Raw genomic sequence first — 20446 nt, forward strand, 5'->3', positions numbered from 1 at the left:
CTCTGACAGGAAGTGTGTAACTAGGGGAATGGGTCCCCAAGTCATTAGATGTGCTGGGGATAGAAGCACCCTGAGTACAGAAGCACAGGAGGGGACGCCACCCTGTTACTCAGAGAGGGGTTCCATGACTTTGAGGGTGAGATGGGAGACCAGAGTCACTGTGGTATCCTAGAGAGTCCCCTTGTGCTCATGGTCAGAAGTCCCCGCTGGAGGGCAGGGACAGCCTGGGGCAAGCCAGGTACAAGACGGACCTATGAGCCGGGAGTCAGTGCTGGGGCTGATGTGGCTGCCAGAGGGTCCCTAAGGTCTCCAGACACACGGGGAGGATTTCCAAGCTCTCGAAGAGTGAGGTCTTGGGAAGATAGACACGGGAGGGGGACTCGACACACTTTTGCGCACAGAGGAGATTCTGTGGGAACGGGAAGGGGAAGCACTGTGACTGCGAAGTGATCCCTGACAGAGGTCCCGAAGGTCCCCTGGCGCGCACTGAGAGGAGGCTGGGGAAGCCAGGGGTGCTGGCGAGGGCTCCTGGAGCACACGACCCTCCCCAGATGGCAGGGACGCACCAAGGCGGCTCTGAGAATGGCCGGCTCGGCCGATCCACCTGTGGCGCCTCCCGCACGTGCGGGCGGGCCAAGGGGAGGGAGAGGGAGGGTCTGTAGCCTGGGCGGGGGCGGGGCAGGCACGTGACTGCCGGCCCGGCCCGCGCGTGCGCAACGGCGTTGCCCATTGTTGGTCGCGGTGACGTCGCGGGGCGGGGCCGGGGCGGGGCGGCGGGAGGGCGGAGGGAGGGAGGGCACGAGCGTCCCGTGCCACCGCCGCCGCGCCGCCGCCGCCGCCGCCGCCTCGGCCGCCCAGGAGCCGCCGCCAGCCCCGCCACAGCGCCACCGCCCCGCAGCCCCGCGTCCCCGCAGCATCCCCGCGCCGCCGTCCCCGCCCCGCCGCTGGATGCCGGCGGCCGGCGGCCGAGCTCGCAGACGCGGAGGGCGGCGCGGGCGGCGGCGGCGGCGCGGGCCCGAGCGCTAAAGCCATGCCGGGCTCCACCGGGCAGCCCGACGCGGGCGGCGCGGGAACCGGGACCACCGCCGGCGACCCCGGGCATCCGCACCCTGCACTCGCGGGAGCCGAGGATGCCGCGCCCCGGCCGCCACCCGAGCCCGACGACGCGGCCGCTGCGCTGCGCCTGGCGCTGGACCAGCTGTCCGCGCTCGGGCTGGGGGGCGCGCGCCCCGGAGATGAGGGGATGGCGACATGCAGCGCGGATGGGGCGACAGAACGGGGAGAGGATGAGCCCGCGCCCCCCGACGAGCTCGAGGCGGCCGTGGCGCCCCCGGTGACTTGTGCGCCCTCGATGGGCGTGGGACCCTCGATGGCCGTGGCACCCTCGGTGACTTGTGCACCCTCGATGGCCCTGGCACCCTCGGTGACCAGTGCACCCTCGATGGCCCTGGCACCCTCGGTGACTTGTGCACCCTGCATGGCTGTGGCACCCTCGGTGACAGTGGCACCCTCGATGGCACTGACACCCTCGGTGACCCTGGCACCCACGATGGCCGTGGCTTCCTCGGTGGCCCCCGGCGGGCTGCCTCTTCTGGACCCCGACGTGAGCCCCCGGCCATCTCCCCCAGATGTGTTCGCCAGCTTCGCGCCACACCCGGCTGCCCTGGGTCCCTCGACGTTGCTGGCTGAGCAGTTGAACGTGATCGGCAGCCGCAAGAAAAGCGTGAACATGACCGAGTGTGTGCCGGTGCCCAGCTCGGAGCATGTCGCGGAGATAGTGGGTCGTCAGGGTGAGTGACTGCCGTCGGGGTGGGGGGTGCGGGGCACTAATCGTGGATAAATAAGGGGGGTGTATGTTTGGTGGGAGGAAGGGACAAGCTGTGGCCCATTCTAACCCAGTGTTGAATGTGATCAGGAGACCCCAGGGACACGCCCCGTGTGGAATCTAGGCCTCGGTGGATTTCTTGGCGCCTTTGTTCAAAGCTGCCGGCTGCTGCAGCAGTTGAGCATAGCCCAGGCTGTGGCCCAGCCGCCGCCTTTGTCTGGGTTCCTAGGGACAACCACAGTCCATGTGCCATAGCTGGGGACACCCTAAGACATAGGCCCCCTTAGAAGCAGCTATGGCTGACCCCCCGCCCCCCATACACACACATAGACATGGGGCGAGGCCAGTTTAGACTTGCTAGCCCAGAGAGGGTGCCTGGAGGGCAGGATTGAAGCACAGTAGTTTAGATAGAAGGCGCCTCCCTCAACTCCCTAGCTTGGGGCTCCAGAGTAAGTGCTGTCCCTCTGAGCAAAGGACTAGCCCCAGCGAACCCCGAGCTTGAGGATTTATAGGAGGGTCTCCCAGCTGTAGAAGCTCTCCTGGGGGTCACCCCACCCATCGTGACAGGCTGACCCCCAGCAAGCCCAGGGTGTAGGGATCTAAGCTACCCGGGCATGGGAGTCCCTGCCGCAGCACCGTGGAGCTGGGGAGTGTCTCTGTTGGCTGCCTCATTGTTCTCTTTGTTCGAAAGCCAGGCTGAGATTCGCACAGTGACATCAGGCCGGCCGCTGCTCATTGGCCCTTGAGCTGCTGGGGCGGGCAGGAGTGTGGTGGGCAGTGCCCAGCCCTTCACACACCCACAAACCTGGGTAGTGGTGGCCCCCAACTTTCCCCACAGCATCACCCACAGCAGCCTACTCCTGATACCCCGACTAAGACCGGGATCCACCTAGTTCTGAGAACTTTAGGGTGGGGCTCAGGCGGCCCTAGACCCTCAGGAGCTGAGAAGGATGTGGGTGGTTTGAACTGCAAAGGTGACCGCCATCCTCCAGCAGGGACCACCCATGGCTGCTTCCCAGAGTGTAGGGCAGAACCGGCATCCCCTGCTCTGCTGTCATTTTCCCGTTCCATGCCTACCAAGAATGGGCGGTGCTGGGCCTATGGGCTCACGAGGGTGGGGACAGTCATCGGAGCCAGCTGTCCCTTTGTGTAGGCTGTCAATGCCACCCTGGGGCTGGCTTCCCGCCTGATGCCATCTCCTGTAACTGTAATGGGACCAGTTTTCCAGACCTGTTCAGAGTCTGTGTGGCCAAGTATAGAAGTCAAGGCCTGTAATCTTTTGTCCCAAAGTCACCTGCCTGCTGCCTCTTTCTGGAGGCGGAGCCCACCACAGTTCCATATAAATGTGTAGCTTAGCACTCCTGGGAGAATCAAATCCAGGGGCTTCAGGCTCAGTCCCAGTCTGCTGTGTCGTTGGGATTTGGGGTACCATTGGGGCCCTGAGGCTCCCCCCCACTTCGCTGTGCTGTGCTGGCCCCTGGAGCACTAAGCTGTGTGGTTGGTCTGCAAGTCTCAGCCGAGTGACTGGACTCAGCCACGTGGAGGGACAGGATGTCAGCCTCAGGGCCCTTCCCTCTGACACCATGGTCCCAGCCTCTCTCTCCCACGTGCATCCAGCCTAGTTGACCATTCGTTGCAGTGATAAAACAGTAACCGAAAGCAGCTTAGGAGGAAAAGGGTTATTTTAATTTAATCTTCCAGCTACAGTCGTTCACTGAGGGGAAACTCACGGCTGGCGCTGATGCCGAGGCTGTCGAGGGGTGCCACCTGCAGGCTGCTCCTCCTGGCTTGTCCCACCTGCTTTCTTATATAACCCAGGACCACCTTGCCCAGGGATGGCACCACCCACGACACGCAGGCTGTCCCCACCCATCGTTAATCACTAAAATGCCCACAGGCCAGCCTAACGGGCACTGTTGAGATTCCCTCTTCCCCAGTGTACCTAGGTTTGTGTCGCATTGACAAGCCATCTGTCCAGACCTTTGACCTCTTCCCTTGACCGCATGTCCCTGGGTTCGTCCCCCGTCTTCCCCAGGGTGGCCCCCTGAATGCTCGGGGTTATCTATCATGTAGGTGCACACAGGAGATGTATCCCACCTGGCTTCCTTTCATACCTGACCAGAGCTGCAGGGAGCCTCGGCCAGCCTATGCCGTCACCGCACTGTTCGTGAGCCTCAGTCTTTTTAGGATGTGAAATGGACTGGAGGGTTTTTTGAGCCATGCAGCTAGCCCTTCACTGGAAGATTCTAGGCTGGAGCTCCACCCCCTGACCACACCCCCCAGGCCTGCTCTCTTGTTTGTAGCCCAGGCTGACCTCCCGTCTTGGGAGTGGGTCTTTAACCTGAGTGCAGAGGTAGCTGTGTTTGCGACACGCCCTGCTCCTTGGTCCTTTTGGTCCTTAGGGCCCTAGCCAACACTTCCTTCTGGGCCAAGGCTGGGTCACAGCTAGGGGGAGGGGTCCTTATCCTCACTTGTTGCCGCCATCCCTCCTGGCTTAACATTCCTGTCCCCATCTAAATCCCAGGTCTCTGAACCGCTGCCCATACGTTAGGACCCTCCCACACGCACACCAGTCCCCTCCTGGCCTCCAGTGGATTGGAGTCGAGGTCTGGGCAGGCAGATCATGGGCCAGCCTGGTGCTCTTTGGGATGTTAATGCAGAGACTTTGGAAACCCTCTAGTTGTTGGCGCTGCTGAGCCCCTGCTCTGGTCCTGGTGGAGCGTGTTCTCCGGGGTCCACTCTGGCAAAACCTGCTGATCCAGCAGCTTTTCTGTTTTGCTGGACACATGAGCAACTCTGTTGCTGTCTGTGGCCTCTGTGACCCTGGGTGGCACTGAGAGTGTGTTCCCTGCTCCGCCTCCCAGACGTTCCCACCACCAGGGGAGCCCCTTAAGGGCTGGAGGATCTCCCTGGTGGAATGGGGGAGATGTCTACAACCCACAGACAAAGGCCCCCCCTCGGACACTCGGTTTCAATGGGGTCATAGACTTCAGCCTAGTAGCCTGAGAAGATTCCTTTGGTTAGAAAACAACAATAACAATAATAATAAAAAAAACAAACCCCAGCATAGCAGGTGTTGGCACCCTCGGGGCCTAAGGTCTCCACTCCACACACTGCCTTTAGAGGATCTAGCACCAGGTGCAGTCTCCTGTAGCTCAGGCTGGCCTTGAGCGGACTTGCCTTCCCTGCCTGGTGCTTGCTTTTCTGGACAGTTCTTTGCATCAGGAGATGAAAATGAGGCTCAGCGAGTTAGTTCACTTGGCGAGTGAGTTGGCGTAACTGTCCAGGCATAGACCATGGAATGTGGGTATCAAGTTTGGGTGTCCTAGGTCATGTGTCTCCCGTCTTCCTAGGGTGCAAGATCAAGGCCCTGCGTGCCAAGACCAATACCTACATCAAGACTCCAGTGCGCGGTGAGGAGCCGGTCTTCATCGTGACCGGGCGCAAGGAGGATGTGGAGATGGCCAAGCGCGAGATCCTGTCGGCCGCTGAGCACTTCTCGCTGATCCGAGCCACACGCAGCAAGGCGGGCGGGCTGTCGGGGGCCACTCCGGGCCCCCCCAACCTGCCGGGCCAGACCACCATCCAGGTGCGCGTGCCCTACCGCGTGGTGGGGCTGGTGGTGGGGCCCAAGGGCGCCACCATCAAACGAATCCAGCAAAGGACGCACACGTACATCGTGACCCCCGGGCGCGACAAGGAGCCGGTGTTTGCTGTGACGGGGATGCCAGAGAACGTGGACCGTGCGCGGGAGGAGATCGAGGCGCACATCACGCTGCGCACCGGGGCCTTCACTGACGCAGGCCCGGACAGTGACTTCCACGCCAATGGTACCGACGTGTGTCTAGACCTGCTGGGAGCTGCAGCCAGCCTCTGGGCCAAGGCCCCCCACCCAGGACGGAGGCCCCCCGCAGCCACCAGCGGCCTTCGAGGGGATAACGCCCTGGGCGCGGCCAGCACCCCTGAGCCCTTCTATGTGGGCAGCCGTGGAGGGCCACAACTGCCGGACCCAAGTCCCAGCAGCCCCTACGGGGGCTCGGGCAACGGGGGCTTCACATTTGGTGGGGACGGTCCTGGTGCCACCACGGGGACAGCCACCCCAGAGGACTGTGACTTTGGTTTTGACTTCCTGGCGCTAGACCTGACCGTGCCTGCCACGGCTACCATTTGGGCGCCCTTCGAGAGAGCCGCGCCCCTGCCAGCCTTCAGCGGCTGCCCCGCAGTTAACGGGGCATCCGCACAACCCAACACAGGCACACGGCGCAGCAGCGGCGGCGGCGGGGCCGCCACCACGCCACGCCACTCACCCACGCTGCCCGAGCCGGGAGGACTGAGCCTGGAGCTGCCGCTGGCGCGTCGAAGCGTCCCAGATCCGGTGGGCGCCGTGCCTTGGCGACCTCCACAGAGCGCGCTGCCTCCCTTCTCCGGCAGCACCGCCTTCTCTACCACCACTTCTCTGCCCAGTACGACCCCGGCGCCCTCCACCCTGGACACCGCCCCCTCGGAAGGCGACCACAAGCCATCTACCACAGCAACGAACTCCTCTGCATCTGCTGCAGCCCCACCCGCGGCGGCCTTGGCTCGCGAGTGTGTGGTGTGCTCAGAAGGCGAGGCCATGGCCGCGTTGGTCCCCTGTGGCCACAACCTCTTCTGTATGGACTGCGCTGTCCGCATCTGCGGGAAGAGCGAGCCAGAGTGCCCCGCCTGCCGCACGCCGGCCACCCAAGCCATTCATATCTTTTCCTAGTGTGCCCCGACTTGATGGGGTTGGCCCTGGCTTCCCCAAACAGGAGGTCCTCGGGCCTCGGGGTTTGGGGGGAGAGGAGGGGCAGGCGGGGCGGGGCGGGGCAGGACTTGAGGGGAGAGGCGGGGACGTTGGGACCTGAGCTGCAGGGCTATGGGGAGGTCGAGGGGCCCACATGTGTCGCAAACAGCTTTAACTCCTGCAGCAGGCGTCGAGGCCGTCAGCTTGCGGCCCAGCGGCGGTGCCTCCGTTCTTGACAAGTGACAGTATTGAGTGAGCCGGTGACAATAAACCGGAAAATTCTCTGTTTGCACTTTTTATTAAGACGCCCCCTCCCCGTTTCCGGGGTGATCTTAAAACAAAAAATAACACGATATTTACAACTCTCACTGGATTTAACAGTGTGGATTCTTGTAGAAACTTCAAAAGGCAGGTGCCCCCCCACCCCCGACACACACTCCCTTTTTTTGGGGCAAGCATAGACCATTTTGTACATCAGCCACGGGGTGGCCAAGAGAAGGGTAATGGGAGGGTATCCAAGGGGGTCCCATCGACAGATTTATACCTTGTTTTATTGTGGTTGTTTTGTTTTGTTTTTAAATTAAGACTCAGTGTTGCGGTTCTTTTTTGTTGTTTTTTAAAAAGGTTTTTAAAATTTTTTTTATTGTTATTTTTACTTCATACTTCCTGTGTATATGTAGGGAATTTATATTAGATATATGTACTTTACGGAATAAATTTTAAGAACTAAAATATATTTTATTTTAAATAAAGCAACGGACCTTTAATCTTTGACAGCTAAATCACTGATTATATATTTGCTGAACTGATTTAAGGGTTTAAAAAACATTGTATCCAGAGTTTTATTTTTGGACTTGAAAGCCTTCTTAATAAAGTTGTTTTCCTATATGTAAGCGCTGGCGTTGGCGTGGTGTGGGAGGAGGGGGACCCCGAGGATGACAACAGTCCCTTTATTGTAAGAGCTGTGACCCATGGGAAGGCAAATGGCTCCTGAGGGATATCTGCCCCAGGAGTATTTGGGGGACCCACCATCCACTCCTGCAGCCTGCACTTAATCTGTGAGCTCCTCTTGCCCCAGGACAGACTCGGGCACCAAGGCAGCGCAGCTGAGACGCCAAAGAACTGACTGCAGGGTCGCCGGGCAGCAGACACTCCTAGTTAAGAGGGAATCTAGCATTTGTGACCTGACCTGTGGGACCTGAGTGTCTTGCTGTCCTGACAGCAGGTGAGGGCCAGGGAGGGGCTGTGGCAAGGAGCGTGGGGGGAACATGGCGCACTTCTGCTTACCCGGGACCCAGAGTCCGCTGCAGGACAGAGGATGCTGCTGGAGTGCGGCTTGGTGAGCCGATGACTTACTAGGGTTACAGGAACAGAAATGAGCCGGAGAAGGCTGCATCCCCAAGGCCCACCCCCGCTGTGTGATGGCTCCCGAGCCTGGCAACGTGGGGCACACTGCACGGCCTGCGGGCAGTTCAGGGCCAGGGTCAACCTTCCCCTGGGGTCACACATACCGCTTCAGCCTTTCCAGACTCAGGACCCTAGAGAGCCGGCCTCTTCCCCCGGCCGTAGCTCCCAGGAAGGACGCAGCAGACAGCCCACAGGAAAGCTGGTCATGACGGGCTTGCTGGAGGAGTGGCAGGCTATCAGATACATGGCACTCAGAGAAGGACAGGGCAGGACACCACACCCACACATGTCACTCCCAAGACCTACATCCTGCTCTGGGAACGGAGGTGCTGCAGTGTTTGAGATGAAGCCACACACAGTGAGACAGCAAGACTGTCACCCCTTCCTGTCATGAAGGGGTCTAGGAGAGATTAAAGGTCCTGGAGGTCAAGAGGTGTAGAAGCACCTTTAGTCCCAGCACTCAGGAGACAGGCAGGAGGATCTCTTGAATTTGAGGCCAGCCTGGTCTACAGAGTGAGTTCCAGGATAGCCAGGGTTACACAAAGAAACCCTGTCTCAAAAAACCAAAAATAAAAAAATGAAAGAAAGAAAAAGAAAGAAAGAAAGAAAGAAAGAAAAAGAAAGAAAGAAAAAGAAAGAAAGAAAGAAAGAAAGAAAGAAAGAAAGAAAGAAAGAAAGAAAGAAAGAAAGAGAAAGAAAAAGAAAACAAAAAGAAAACTAAAGGGGGAGGGCAGAGTGGAGGTCTCCCTGACTCCAGGTTCTGTGGCAGGCGGTCTGAGGGAAGAGATCCTTGCCACCCACCTGGATTTCAGCCCTCGGGAGGCTGAGGCTGGAGGATGGTGAGCTTCAGCCCAGCCTGGACTAAAGAAAACCTGAAACAAAAGAAGCAAGAAGCTGGGAGGTTGGGGTGCGGCTGTGGCTGGGTAGAGCGCCTTCCCAGCACGCATGGGACCCGGGTTTCGGAGCAGCACCTTATAAGTCAGGCAAGCTGGTACAGGCCTGTCATCCCCGCATGCAGAATGCTGAGGCAGGAGGATTAGGAGTAAACAGTGAAGCAGTCAGACAATCCTGAAGTGACAGGGACACAGCCCAAGGACAATCAGCCTTCAGCCTTCAAGATAACAGAGAAGGCAACCCTTCATGCCCTGAAGTTTCAGTGACTCCACACTGAGACTCTTTGTCGCCGCAGGCCTGACCAAAGAAACTAAAATATCGAAGGCACAAGAGCGAGTGGTTGCCGGGCGGTGGTGGCGCACGCTTTTAATCCCAGCACTTGGGAGGCAGAGGCAGGTGGATTTCTGAGTTCGAGGCCAGCCTGGTCTACAGAGTGAGTTCCAGGAGACGGCTGGAGGAGCCAAATGGTACAGCTTACAGCACCCGCAAGCCACCACAGTTTGGTAAGGAAGAGAGTGACCCACGGGGCCGAGGACAGGCAGAGCACATGGGCGGGTGGAGGGCCCTTCAGAAGCAGGCTGGACCTGGGGACCAGTACTGAGTTCCACATGGTGCCCACTGTGAGGACTTTGAGTGCTGGGTGAATCATCACTAAGCCTGCCTTCTTCTCACTTAGATAATTTTAAAGCCTTACTTCCCGTGTTATTTATGCTTGTGAGTGTGTGGCTGCTGGTCTGGGTGGGAGCGGGCAGTGCTGTGGCAGTCGCAGGGAGGTCAGAGGTCAATCAGTAGGCCCTGGCTCTGCCCATCCACCCTGTGTCTGCGCAGCGGACTAGGTCCTCAGATTTGGAGGCCAACACATCTCACCAGCACTTTAGTCTGTTATATTTCTTTACTTTCTATACTGGCGGGTTCTGTGTGTCAACTCGACACAGGCTGGAGTCATCACAGAGAAGGGAGCTTCAGTTGGGGAGGTGCCTCCATGAGATCCAGCTGTGGGCATTTTCTCAATTAGTGATCAAGTGGTGAGGGCCCCTTGTGGGTGGAGCCATCCCTGGGCTGGTGGTCTTGGGTTCTATGAGAGAGCAGGCTGAGCAAGCCAGGGGAAGCAAGCCAGTAAGGAACATCCCTCCATGGCCTCTGCATCAGCTCCTGCTTCCTGACCTGCTTGAGCTCCAGTCCTGACTTCCTTTGGTGATGAACAGCAGTGTGGAAGTGTAAGCTGAATAAACCCTTTCCTCCCCAACTTGCTTCTTGGTCATGATGTTTGTGCAGGAATAGAAACCCTGACTAACAGGCGGGCGTGGTGGCGCACGCCTGTAATCCCAGCACTTGGGAGGCAGAGGCAGGCGGATTTCTGAGTTCGAGGCCAGCCTGGTCTACAGAGTGAGTTCCAGGACAGCCAGGGCTTTACAGAGAAACCCTGTCTCAAAAAACCAAAAAAAAAAAAAAAAGAAACAAACAAACAAAAAAAGAAACCCTGACTAGGGGCTGGAGAGATGGTGAGATGGCTCGGCGTTAAAAGCACTGACTGTTCTTCTGACGGTCATGAGTTCAAATCCCAGCAACCACATGGTGGCTCACAGCCATTTGTAAAGAGATTTGATGCCCTCTTGTGGTGTGTGAAGACAGCTACAGTGTACTTACATTTAATAAATAAATAAATAAATCTTTAAAACAAAAAAGCAACCCTGACTAAGACACTTTCCTTTTTTTTTAAAGTATCTTATTATCTAATATCTAAGACATTTTGCCTGCCTTTTGTCTCTGTGCATGTGTGTGCAGTACCGGAAGCAGCCAGATGGGGTGCTGGGTCCCCCTGGGGCTGGAGTCACAGAAGGTTGAGTGCTGGGAACCGAACCAGATCCTCTGAGGGAGCAGCCGATGCTGTAACCGCCGAGCAGTCCCGCCACCCTTCTGTAGTTCTGTCTCTCTGCCCACCAACCATCTTCTCGGTCCTCCCCGACCCTGAGCGGCCACACTCCTCCGCTTCCAGTTAACACCCCGGTGTCGATCCAGGCTAATCAGGCGCCACAAGGACAAACAATAAAAAGAAAATACTGGGATCCCAGAGCCCACTGAGCAGGGCGATCGTCGCGGAGCTCGCAGCCGGGTCAGACGAGTGCGGAGCTGTCCGCCCGGGGTTAGCCTCGCAGCCCGAAGACCTAGAGAAATGGCGGGCCTGAGCACGTGTCACCTCAAACAGAGCCTAGGACACAACACAGGAGTGCCCTGCATCACATGGCGACATGACAGCTGGTCACCCGGACACTCTGGAGGTGGGGGAGGATCTGGACTTCAAGTTCAGCCTGGGCTACACAAACCAGTTGTAAAGTCTGTTTGTGCCTTGTGATACTCAGTTTCATGAAATAGGGGTTGGTGGGGTGGGATGGATGAGGATATTTAAATCTCTACCCAGAAAACCTGGCAACAAATATGTTTACAGGGTTTCTCTGTGTAGCCCTGGCTGTCCTGGAACTCACTCTGTAGACCAGGCTGGCCTCGAACTCAGAAATCTGCCTCCTCTGCCTCCCAGAGTGCTGGGATTAAAGGCTGCGCCACCACTTCCCAGCTCATTTATTTTTTTATAGTTTGTATCTAGTGAAATATTTCTTGTTGTAGTTCTCAAGTGTCATATACAATATATCTAAACCTACTAAGGTCCATTAGAAATTCAAAGGACAGACAAGCATGGTGGCCCATTCTGGTCAACTCAGGACTCAGGAGGCAGAGTAAAGATCTCTGAGTTCAAGACCAGCCAAGACTACATAGTAAGACCTTCCTCCTGGATTTCTGATTTTGAGACCAGCCTGGTCTACAGAGTGAGTTCCAGGACAGTCAGGGCTACACAGAGAAACCCTGTCTCAAAAAAAAAAAAAAGTTCACTCACCTCGAAGCCAGCCTGGTCTACAGATCTAGTTCCAGGATAACCAGATTATACAGAGTCCCTGGCTCAAAAAAGAAAAGAAAAAAGAAAAGTAAAAAGAAAAAAAGTCACCCCGGACCAGTCTTCTGTCTCCCCCGTGTGGCCAAAGCTGCACATGACACCTTGTCCACAAGCACTGCTTGCACTTCCAATCCTCGCCGCGAGGTGGCGACGCCCGTCCTGGGCTCTGTTGCACCGAGTCGCCCAGCATGAGCTGAGCCCCTGCCCCCGTCCCGGGAGCCCAGGGGTGGGTGTCTCTCCCCAGACTCTCACGGTAGTAACTAGAATGTTTTAAATGAACAACTATATTTACTCTTCACTTGTAGAATACATCCCGACTGCAGCGTCCCTCCCTCCAGCCCTGCAACCCCCGCTGCTCGCAGAGCCTCCCCCAGCCCCTCCCATCACGGCAGCCCGGTGCAGGGAGGGAAAGCTTCCCAGGAGCAGGGAGGGGTCCCAGACCGCCCCACTCCCACTTTTAGGAGTCACACCAGCAGTCTTCGCGGAGGACCAAGTGCTGACCCACGCAGGCTTTGAGCTTCCGTGTCTGTGAGCCCCCTTGAGGACTGATTAGCAGATTCTGCGGGCCTTGCAGGGTTTTTTTTAATTTCAATTTATTTATTTATTTTTTTCGAGACAGGGTTTCTCTGTGTAGCCCTGGCTGTCCTGGAACTCACTCTGCAGACCAGGCTGGCCTCGAACTCAGAAACCCGCCTGCCTCTGCCTCCCAAGTGCTGGGATTACAGGCGCGCACCACCACTGCCTGGCTTCAATTAATTATTTTTTCTTCAGATGGCATCTCATTATGTCCTGGAATTCTCAATGTAGATTAGACTGGCTAGTCACAGACATCCCCCTGCCTCTGCCTCCGGAATACTGGCATTAAAGATGTCTGCTACTAAGTCCCATTTCATAGTTCTCAATAGAAACACCTGTGCCCTGTGTGCAGGACTCCAGGTTGAGGCGCCACATCTTCATAATGGTCCACCACTGTCACCCTAGCACTCGGGAAGCTGAGGCAGGAGGATTTCTGAGACTTGAGGCTGGAGGAAAACTTGGTCTCAAAAGCAAACAAATAAAAAACGATCCATCACGGCTCAGGGGCGCCTACGCTGGGTTCCCAGAACCCATGTGTTGGGGGGGAACTGCAAGCTACCCTCGGACGCCACGCGCGTTAGCCCTGGGGCCATGGTCAACTCATCAATAACGCAGCTTCCGAGCGCTCTCCTCGCATGCAAACACCTCGGTTCCATCCCCAGCCACTGACGCACTGTGTGGCGTCACCGGAGAGGTGGAAGGAAGAGGGTCATCCTCTACTGCTTAGAGATTGTGGGGTGTCAATGACCTCACTGTACAGAAGAGGAAACTATGAGTTCTAATCCACAGCCAGATCTTTGTAAAACTGCCATTTTACACCCCCCCGCCCCCAATGCTGCAAAGTCACCTTGCCAGTTACAATTTAAAATGTAACCTGATTTACACTCCCGAGAGCTTTTCAGTCTGGGTTCGGCCCGCGTGCATGCAGTACCGACACCGGCCAGGGGAGGGCGACAGAGCCCGTGGAAGCGGAGTCAGGAGCGTGTTGGGGTGGCCGCGCTCCTTCCACCCTGCGGCAGGGCTTGGCCACAAGCTCCTCCACCCTCCGCACCCTCCTGCCGGCTTTCTTCCTCCTGAGTTAGGAGACACCTCCCCGGGTGGCTTTCTTGGGTGATCCTGGGGCCTTCAGGGTGCTGCGAACGCCCCGGCCCCTACTCGTTCCACGTGGGAGCCGAGAGTCCCCACGGACCAGATGTCCCCGAGTGTTCTCGGAAGCGCAGAGCCACCCAGCCGGACCCCTGGACTTACAGAGGATTTTGTCCCTTCCTTCCTTTCTTCCTTCCCTGTTTGTTTTTGAAACAGGGTTTCTCTGTGTAGCCCTGGCCGTCCTGGAACCTTGACCTCACCTCTGCCTCCTGGGTTACAGCTGTGCGCCGCCACTGTCCAGGTCCTGGTTTTAAAGATCCGTGAGGATGTTTTGCCTGCACGCATGTCTGTGCTCCACGTGGACGCTACGGGCCGTGACCTCCGGGAGTGGGGTTTGGATCCCCGGGAGTTACAGATGGTCACGAACCCATACACAGGGCGCTAGGAATTGAACCTGGGTCCTCCGGAAGGGAAGACACGCTCTTTTCTTAACGATGTTTCTTTTACTTATTTGTTTTTTATCTATGAATACACTGTCGGTCAGTGTCCTCAGACACCAGAAGAGGGCATCGGACCCCATTTTGAGCCACCGTGTGGCTGCTGGGACCTCTGGAAGAGCAATCACTGCTCTAACCGCTGAGCCACCTCTCCATCCCCGGAAGCCCTGGGAGGCCTCTCCTCCGCCGGTGCTGCTGTGCCTGTTTGAGGAGGGGCCAGGGCCCTGCGCATCCTTGGCCTGTGCCAGGGCCTCTCTGAATCTGTAGCTGGGCTGGGGGCAGCAAATCCCGGGTCTTCCTGTCTCCTCCTCCGGGCGAGCGGTGTCCCGATTGCCTCCCCTGGGCACGGCAGGCTTAGGCCACCTCGGCAGGCTAGGGGTGAAACCCGAGGCCTCAGCTACGGCCTTACTTCTGTTTTCCTTTTTGATTTCTGAGACAGGGTCTTGCCTAGTTCAAGCCTGGCACATGTGATCCTCCTGCCTCAGTTCCGGAGTGAGTTAGACGTGCACTGCCACTCACTTGTCTTGATTTCCTCGACGGCCTGCAGCGGAGTCTCACTGTGCGCACCTGCTCGGCCTGGGAGCCCTCGGCTGATCTTGAACCCGCCCTGCACCTGCTTTGCAGGCAAAACAACAGGCGACCAGGCCTGCTAAGCAACACCAGGTCAAACCTGTTTGAGTCAAAATGTCCCCTAGGCCCCCTGAATTCTCCCACACCCGCGCCGGGTTCTGCTAAATAGAAATTTCAGTTCTGGTTTATTCCAAGAAGCCCAAGATCCAGTTACTCCCCACAGAGACGGCCTGCGAGGAGTCAACAGTTAGTGCTCAGCGCGCCCTCCTCTGATGGCACAAAAGCACAGCAGAAGCCCCACCCTAGCCCCTCACTGGGGGAGTCTAGATGGGGCGTGGGCGGGGCGGGGCGCTCCACCCTTGGCCACGCCCTCAGGTCATCATTAGGGGGATCCTAGGCGGGTCTCCACCCCTGACCACGCCTCCAGCCCCTCATTGGAGGATTCTAGGTGGGGCTCCCCGTCCCCAAAGTTCTTTTCGCTTTGTGAGAGGGGGAGGTCTCTGCGAGTTGAGAACTCCCAACATTCAGGGATTTCACACGTAACTGTCACTCACGGTTGCTATGCACGGTTGCTAGGGCATCTGTGCACCTGGAACCACAGAGACTGACCATACCTTTCTCGCTCCTGATTGGAGGTGTGACTCTGTTACGTGTTTGAAACCACCAATGAGGCCCGGGGTCACCTAGAAAAGGGGAGAACTGAGTTCTGAGTTTTACACACACACACACACACACACACACACACACACACACACTGGTTTCTACTGTGAAATAGACTAAAGATTTTTTTTTTCTCACACAAAAATATAACCAGTGTTAGCCTTTCGCTTTTCTTTTGCTGTTTTTGCGACAATGTCTTACTGTGTAGCCCTGGCCTTCCTGGAACTCGCTGTGTAGACCAGGTTGGCCTTGAACCCACAGAGATCCTCCTGCCTCTGCCTCCTCAACGCTGGGATTAAAGACCTGCACCACCTCCATCCTGCCTCATTTTTTCATTTGATTTATTATTTATTATTACTGTACGTATATGGGATGTATATGTGTGTGTGTGTGTTTGTCGGACGACCACGTGTGAGTGTTGTTTCTCTCTACCGTGTGGGTCTTGGGCTTCCCTTATCCACTGAACCATCATCTCTCCAGACCAGGATTTATTTTATTTTATTATTTTATTTTATTTTATTTTATTTTATTTTGTGTGTGTGTGTGTGTGTGTGTGTGTGTGTGTGTTTCTGAGATAGTCTCATGTAGCCCAGGATAACCTGGAACTCACCATGCAGCTGAGGGTGGACTTCTGATCCGTCCACCTCCACCTCCCCGATTCCGGGATGATGGGAAAGTGTCAGCGCACCTGGGTCAATAATTTTGTTTCTTGAAGCTCCCTGCTAACCTCTCCGAAGAAACTTCCAGAAAGTTTCCGTGGGCGGACGAGCATGGGCACGCTTCCAGCCGTTGAAGTTCTGCCTTGAAATAAACCGTCCTGGGAGGTTAGAAATTAATGTATTCTGTAGTTTATTTTTAATAAACCACCCATTGTGGGCTCGGGGCGTGGGAGATTCTCACAGATCGCTCGGCTCGGACGCCCACGGGCAGACGGAAATAAGCACGTTAGGTAGGTCATTTAGCACGACACAGTGGCTGGGGTAGCTCGGCGCTCTGTCCTGCTCTTACCCCAGAGGCGAGCATCCTAGGTGCACACAGTAGTCATGAAGTCACCGTTAAGCTTGGTCCTAAAGCCACAAAATCAGATGTGACTGCATCCTCTCATCCCAGCGCTGGGGGTGGGGGGTGGTGGCGAAGGCAGGAGCATTACCCTGACTTTAAAGTCAGACTGTGCCACCCACTGAGACCCATTCTTAAAAGGGAGCAGGGGGCTGCAGCGATGGTGGGCCATGTCCCTCTCTGGTCCTGGGACCTTGGTGCTGTGGTGGCTCCGGGAGAGAGAAGAGTCGCCCTCTTCTGGCCTCTACAGGCACTGCATGCCCAGGGCAGGCGCTATCACACATACAAACATAAGAAATAGATTCTTATTTATTTAAAAATGGCGCACGCCTTTAATCCCAGCATTTGGGAGGCAGGGACAGGTGGGTCTCTGAGTTCGAGGCCAGCCTGGTCTACAGAGTGAGTTCCAGGATAGCCCAAAAAAAGAAAGAAAGATTTTAATTGGGAGTTGGAAGTGGATTCCAGTGCCAGCTCACCACCCAGTCCACTTCGGTTCTTGTGGTGGGCGAGGTCACGTGGCCCGGGCCGGGCTAGCAAGCTCCCAGCCTGGGTGTGGTCGGGGCAGAAATGGGGAAGGAGTGGGCATAAATCTTCTGTACTAACCAGGGCCCTCTCCCTCTCTCTCTCCCTCTCCCTCCCCCTCTCTCTCCCTCCCCCCTCCCTCGCCCCCTCATCTTGGACTCCCAACCATCCTGCCTGTGCCTCCAGGCCCCTGAGGTGGTCTATGTTCTGCTGTGAAAAAGCTCAGGGGCTCCTTGGGGTTAAAAGACCGATCCACTACTTTTCCCTTTAAACTTTTCCTCCTCCTCCTCCTCCTCCTCCTCCTCCTCCTCCTCCTCCTCCTCCCCCTTCCCCCCCCTCCTCCTCCTCCTCCTCCTCGACAGGGTGTCACTATGTAGCCTTGGCTGTTCTGGAACTCGTTCTGTAAACCATGCAGTCTGGCCTCAAACTCAGAGATCCATCAGCCTCAGCCTCGAGTGCTGGGATTAAAGGCGTGCGCCTCCACTGCCCGGTTCTCTCCCCATTCTTCTGAAAGATGTGTTTATCCTTACTTGTGGGCAGAAACGTGTTGTCTGCACACAGGCCTGTGCACCACGCTTGCTGGTACACGAAGGCCAGAAGACGAAATCGGGTCCCTGGAATTGGATGGTTGTAAGCCGCCGTGTGGGTGCTGGGAACTGAACCAGGGTCCTCTGCGGGAACGCCCAGCGCTGTGAGCACTGAGCCCCTCCAGCCCTAGCCCACATTTTGCATGCAGTCGTAAGGGCTTGGGAGAAGACGGGAGCAGGAACAAGACACACGCACACGCGTGCATACTCGTGCGCGAGGACACACGGAGAGAATCCTTTATCTTCATCTAAGCCAAGATCCAGCTGTGCCTGCAGTTAGCGGTTTCCAGTGTCAGACTCCTGACCTAGTCATTTCCAACAACGAACAAGCATGAATAGGGGAGTTCACCGGGGCAAACCACACGCGGGAGCACACGAGGAGGAGCACGGGCAGGAGCAGGAGCACAGGCAGGGGCAGGAGCACAGGCAGGGGCAGGAGCACAGGCAGGGGCAGGAGCAGGAGCACGGGCAGGGGCAGGAGCACAGGCAGGGGCAGGAGCACGGGCAGGAGCAGGAGCACAGACGGGGCAGGAGCAGGAGCACAGGCAGGGGCAGGGGCAGGAGCACAGGCGGGGCAGGAGCATGGGCAGGGGCAGGAGCACAGACGGGGCAGGAGCAGGAGCACGGGCAGGAGCAGGAGCACAGGCAGGGGCAGGGGCAGGAGCACAGGCAGGAGCAGGAGCACGGGCAGGAGCACAGGCGGGGCAGGAGCACAGGCAGGAGCAGGAGCACAGGCAGGGGCAGGGGCAGGAGCACAGGCAGGAGCAGGAGCACGGGCAGGAGCAGGAGCACAGGCAGGGGCAGGAGCACGGGCAGGAGCAGGAGCACAGGCAGGGGCAGGGGCACAGGCAGGAGCAGGAGCAGGAACACGGGCAGGGGCAGGAGCACAGGCAGGGGCAGGAGCACGGGCAGGAGCAGGAGCAGGAGCACGGGCAGGAGTAGGAGCACAGGCGGGGCAGGAGCAGGAGCACGGGCAGGAGCAGGAGCACAGGCAGGGGCAGGGGCAGGAGCACAGGCGGGGCAGGAACAGGAGCACGGGCAGGGGCAGGAGCACAGGCAGGGGCAGGAGCAGGAGCAGGAGCACAGGCGGGGCAGGAGCAGGAGCACGGGCAGGGGCAGGAGCACAGACGGGGCAGGAGCAGGAGCACGGGCAGGAGCAGGAGCACAGGCAGGGGCAGGGGCACAGGCAGGAGCAGGAGCAGGAGCACAGGCAGGGGCAGGAGCACAGGCAGGGGCAGGATCAGGAGCACAGGCAGGGGCAGGAGCACAGGCAGGAGCAGGAGCAGGAACACGGGCAGGGGCAGGAGCACAGGCAGGGGCAGGAGCACGGGCAGGAGCAGGAGCAGGAGCACGGGCAGGAGCAGGAGCACAGGCAGGGGCAGGGGCAGGAGCACAGGCGGGGCAGGAGCACGGGCAGGAGCAGGAGCACAGGCAGGGGCAGGGGCAGGAGCACAGGCGGGGCAGGAGCACGGGCAGGGGCAGGAGCACAGACGGGGCAGGAGCAGGAGCACGGGCAGGAGCAGGAGCACAGGCAGGGGCAGGGGCAGGAGCACGGGCAGGGGCAGGAGCACAGGCGGGGCAGGAGCAGGAGCACGGACAGGAGCATGGAACTTTGAGGCCCATGTGGCACTGAAGGACCTTGAAGACATTGTTCTCAGTGTGTGGACCAGACATGAAAGGCCATGAATGGGACTCCATGATAGGACACGAAGACAACAGGTCCCTCGCCAAGTAGTGGCAGCTCCTGAAAGTGGCCTTAGCTGTTGTGTGCCTGGGTGACAGGCACGCATTTCTGTGGGTAGCCATGTGGACTCGCGCTCATGTGTGCGCTGAGTCTCTCACCGCGGTCGCCCCAGCTCAGGTCGCACTGCAGGACTCACAGACCCCGAGCAGGCTCTGCCTCTGTCCCTGTGGCGTCTGAGTGAGAACAGACTCTGAGGGAGCAGCAGTGCTGGGTGTGGCCTTGTGGGAGAAGCGAGTCCCTGGGGGCTGGCCGTGAAGTCTCAGTCGCCTAAGCTGGGCCCAGTGTGTCTCAGTCTCCAGCTGCCTGCAGCTCCAGGTGTGGGGTTCTCACTCAGCTCCTTCCCCAGCACGGTGTCTGCCTGCACACCGCCATGCGTCTCACCACGATGACTATCTTAATCAGGATTTCTTTTTTTGCTTTTTTTTGTTTTTTTGTTTTTTGTTTTTTTGGATTTGGTTTTTTCGAGACAGGGTTTCTCTGTGTAGCCCTGGCTGTCCTGGAGCTCACTCTGTAGACCAGGCTGGCCTTGAACTCAGAAATCCACCTGCCTCTGCCTCCCAGAGTGCTGGGATTACAGGCGTGCGCCACCACCGCCTGGCTTAGTCAGGATTTCTATTTCTGCACAAACATTGTGACCAAGAAGCAAGTTGGGGAGGAAAGGGTTTATTCAGCTTACACTTCCACACTGCTGTTCATCACCAAAGGCAGTCAGGACTGGAACTCAAGCAGGTCAGGAAGCAGGAGCTGATGCAGAGGCCATGGAGGGATGTTTCTTACTGGCTTGCTTCCCCTGGCTTGCTCAGCCTGCTTTCTTATAGAACCCAAGACCACCAGCCCAGGGATGGCTCCACCCACAAGGGGCCCTCCCTCCTTGATCACTAGTTGAGAAAATGCCCCACAGCTGGATCTCATGGAGGCACTTCCCCAGCTGAAGCTCCCTTCTCTGTGATAACTCCAGCCTGGGTCAGGCTGACACACAGAACCCACCAGTACACTGATAACATAGTGAACCGCTGAATCTGTAAGCCAGTCCCAATTCACTGTCTTCCTTTATAAAAAGTTGTCCTGGTCATGGTGTCTGTTCACAGTAGTAGAAATCACAGTAAGACAGTCCTTGATGGCTTCTTGGTTTTTGTTTTTACCAACTTGACACAAACCAGAATTGAGGAATCTCAATCAAGAAAATACGCCATCAGATTGCTCTGTGGACGTCTCCAGGGCATTTTCCTGACTGATGATTGATGGGTGGGAGGCCCTGCCCACAGCGAGCGGTGCCACCGGTGGGCGTGTGCTCCAGGGCGCATAAG

General features: G+C 57.5%; 1 protein-coding gene across 1 annotated transcript; it reads left to right on the top strand.

Annotated features, from left to right (window-relative positions):
- The first annotated feature begins 769 nt into the window (after positions 1-769).
- On the top strand, positions 770-7444 carry Mex3d (mex-3 RNA binding family member D). Its single transcript, XM_052165617.1, has 2 exons — positions 770-1790; positions 5179-7444. The coding sequence occupies exons 1-2, from the start codon at positions 1031-1033 to the stop codon at positions 6570-6572; spliced, it is 2154 nt and encodes a 717-aa protein (XP_052021577.1). The 5' UTR covers positions 770-1030; the 3' UTR covers positions 6573-7444.
- The last annotated feature ends 13002 nt before the right edge of the window (positions 7445-20446 follow it).

Source organism: Apodemus sylvaticus, chromosome 20 (assembly GCF_947179515.1).
Source record: "Apodemus sylvaticus chromosome 20, mApoSyl1.1, whole genome shotgun sequence".
NCBI lineage: Eukaryota > Metazoa > Chordata > Mammalia > Rodentia > Muridae > Apodemus > Apodemus sylvaticus.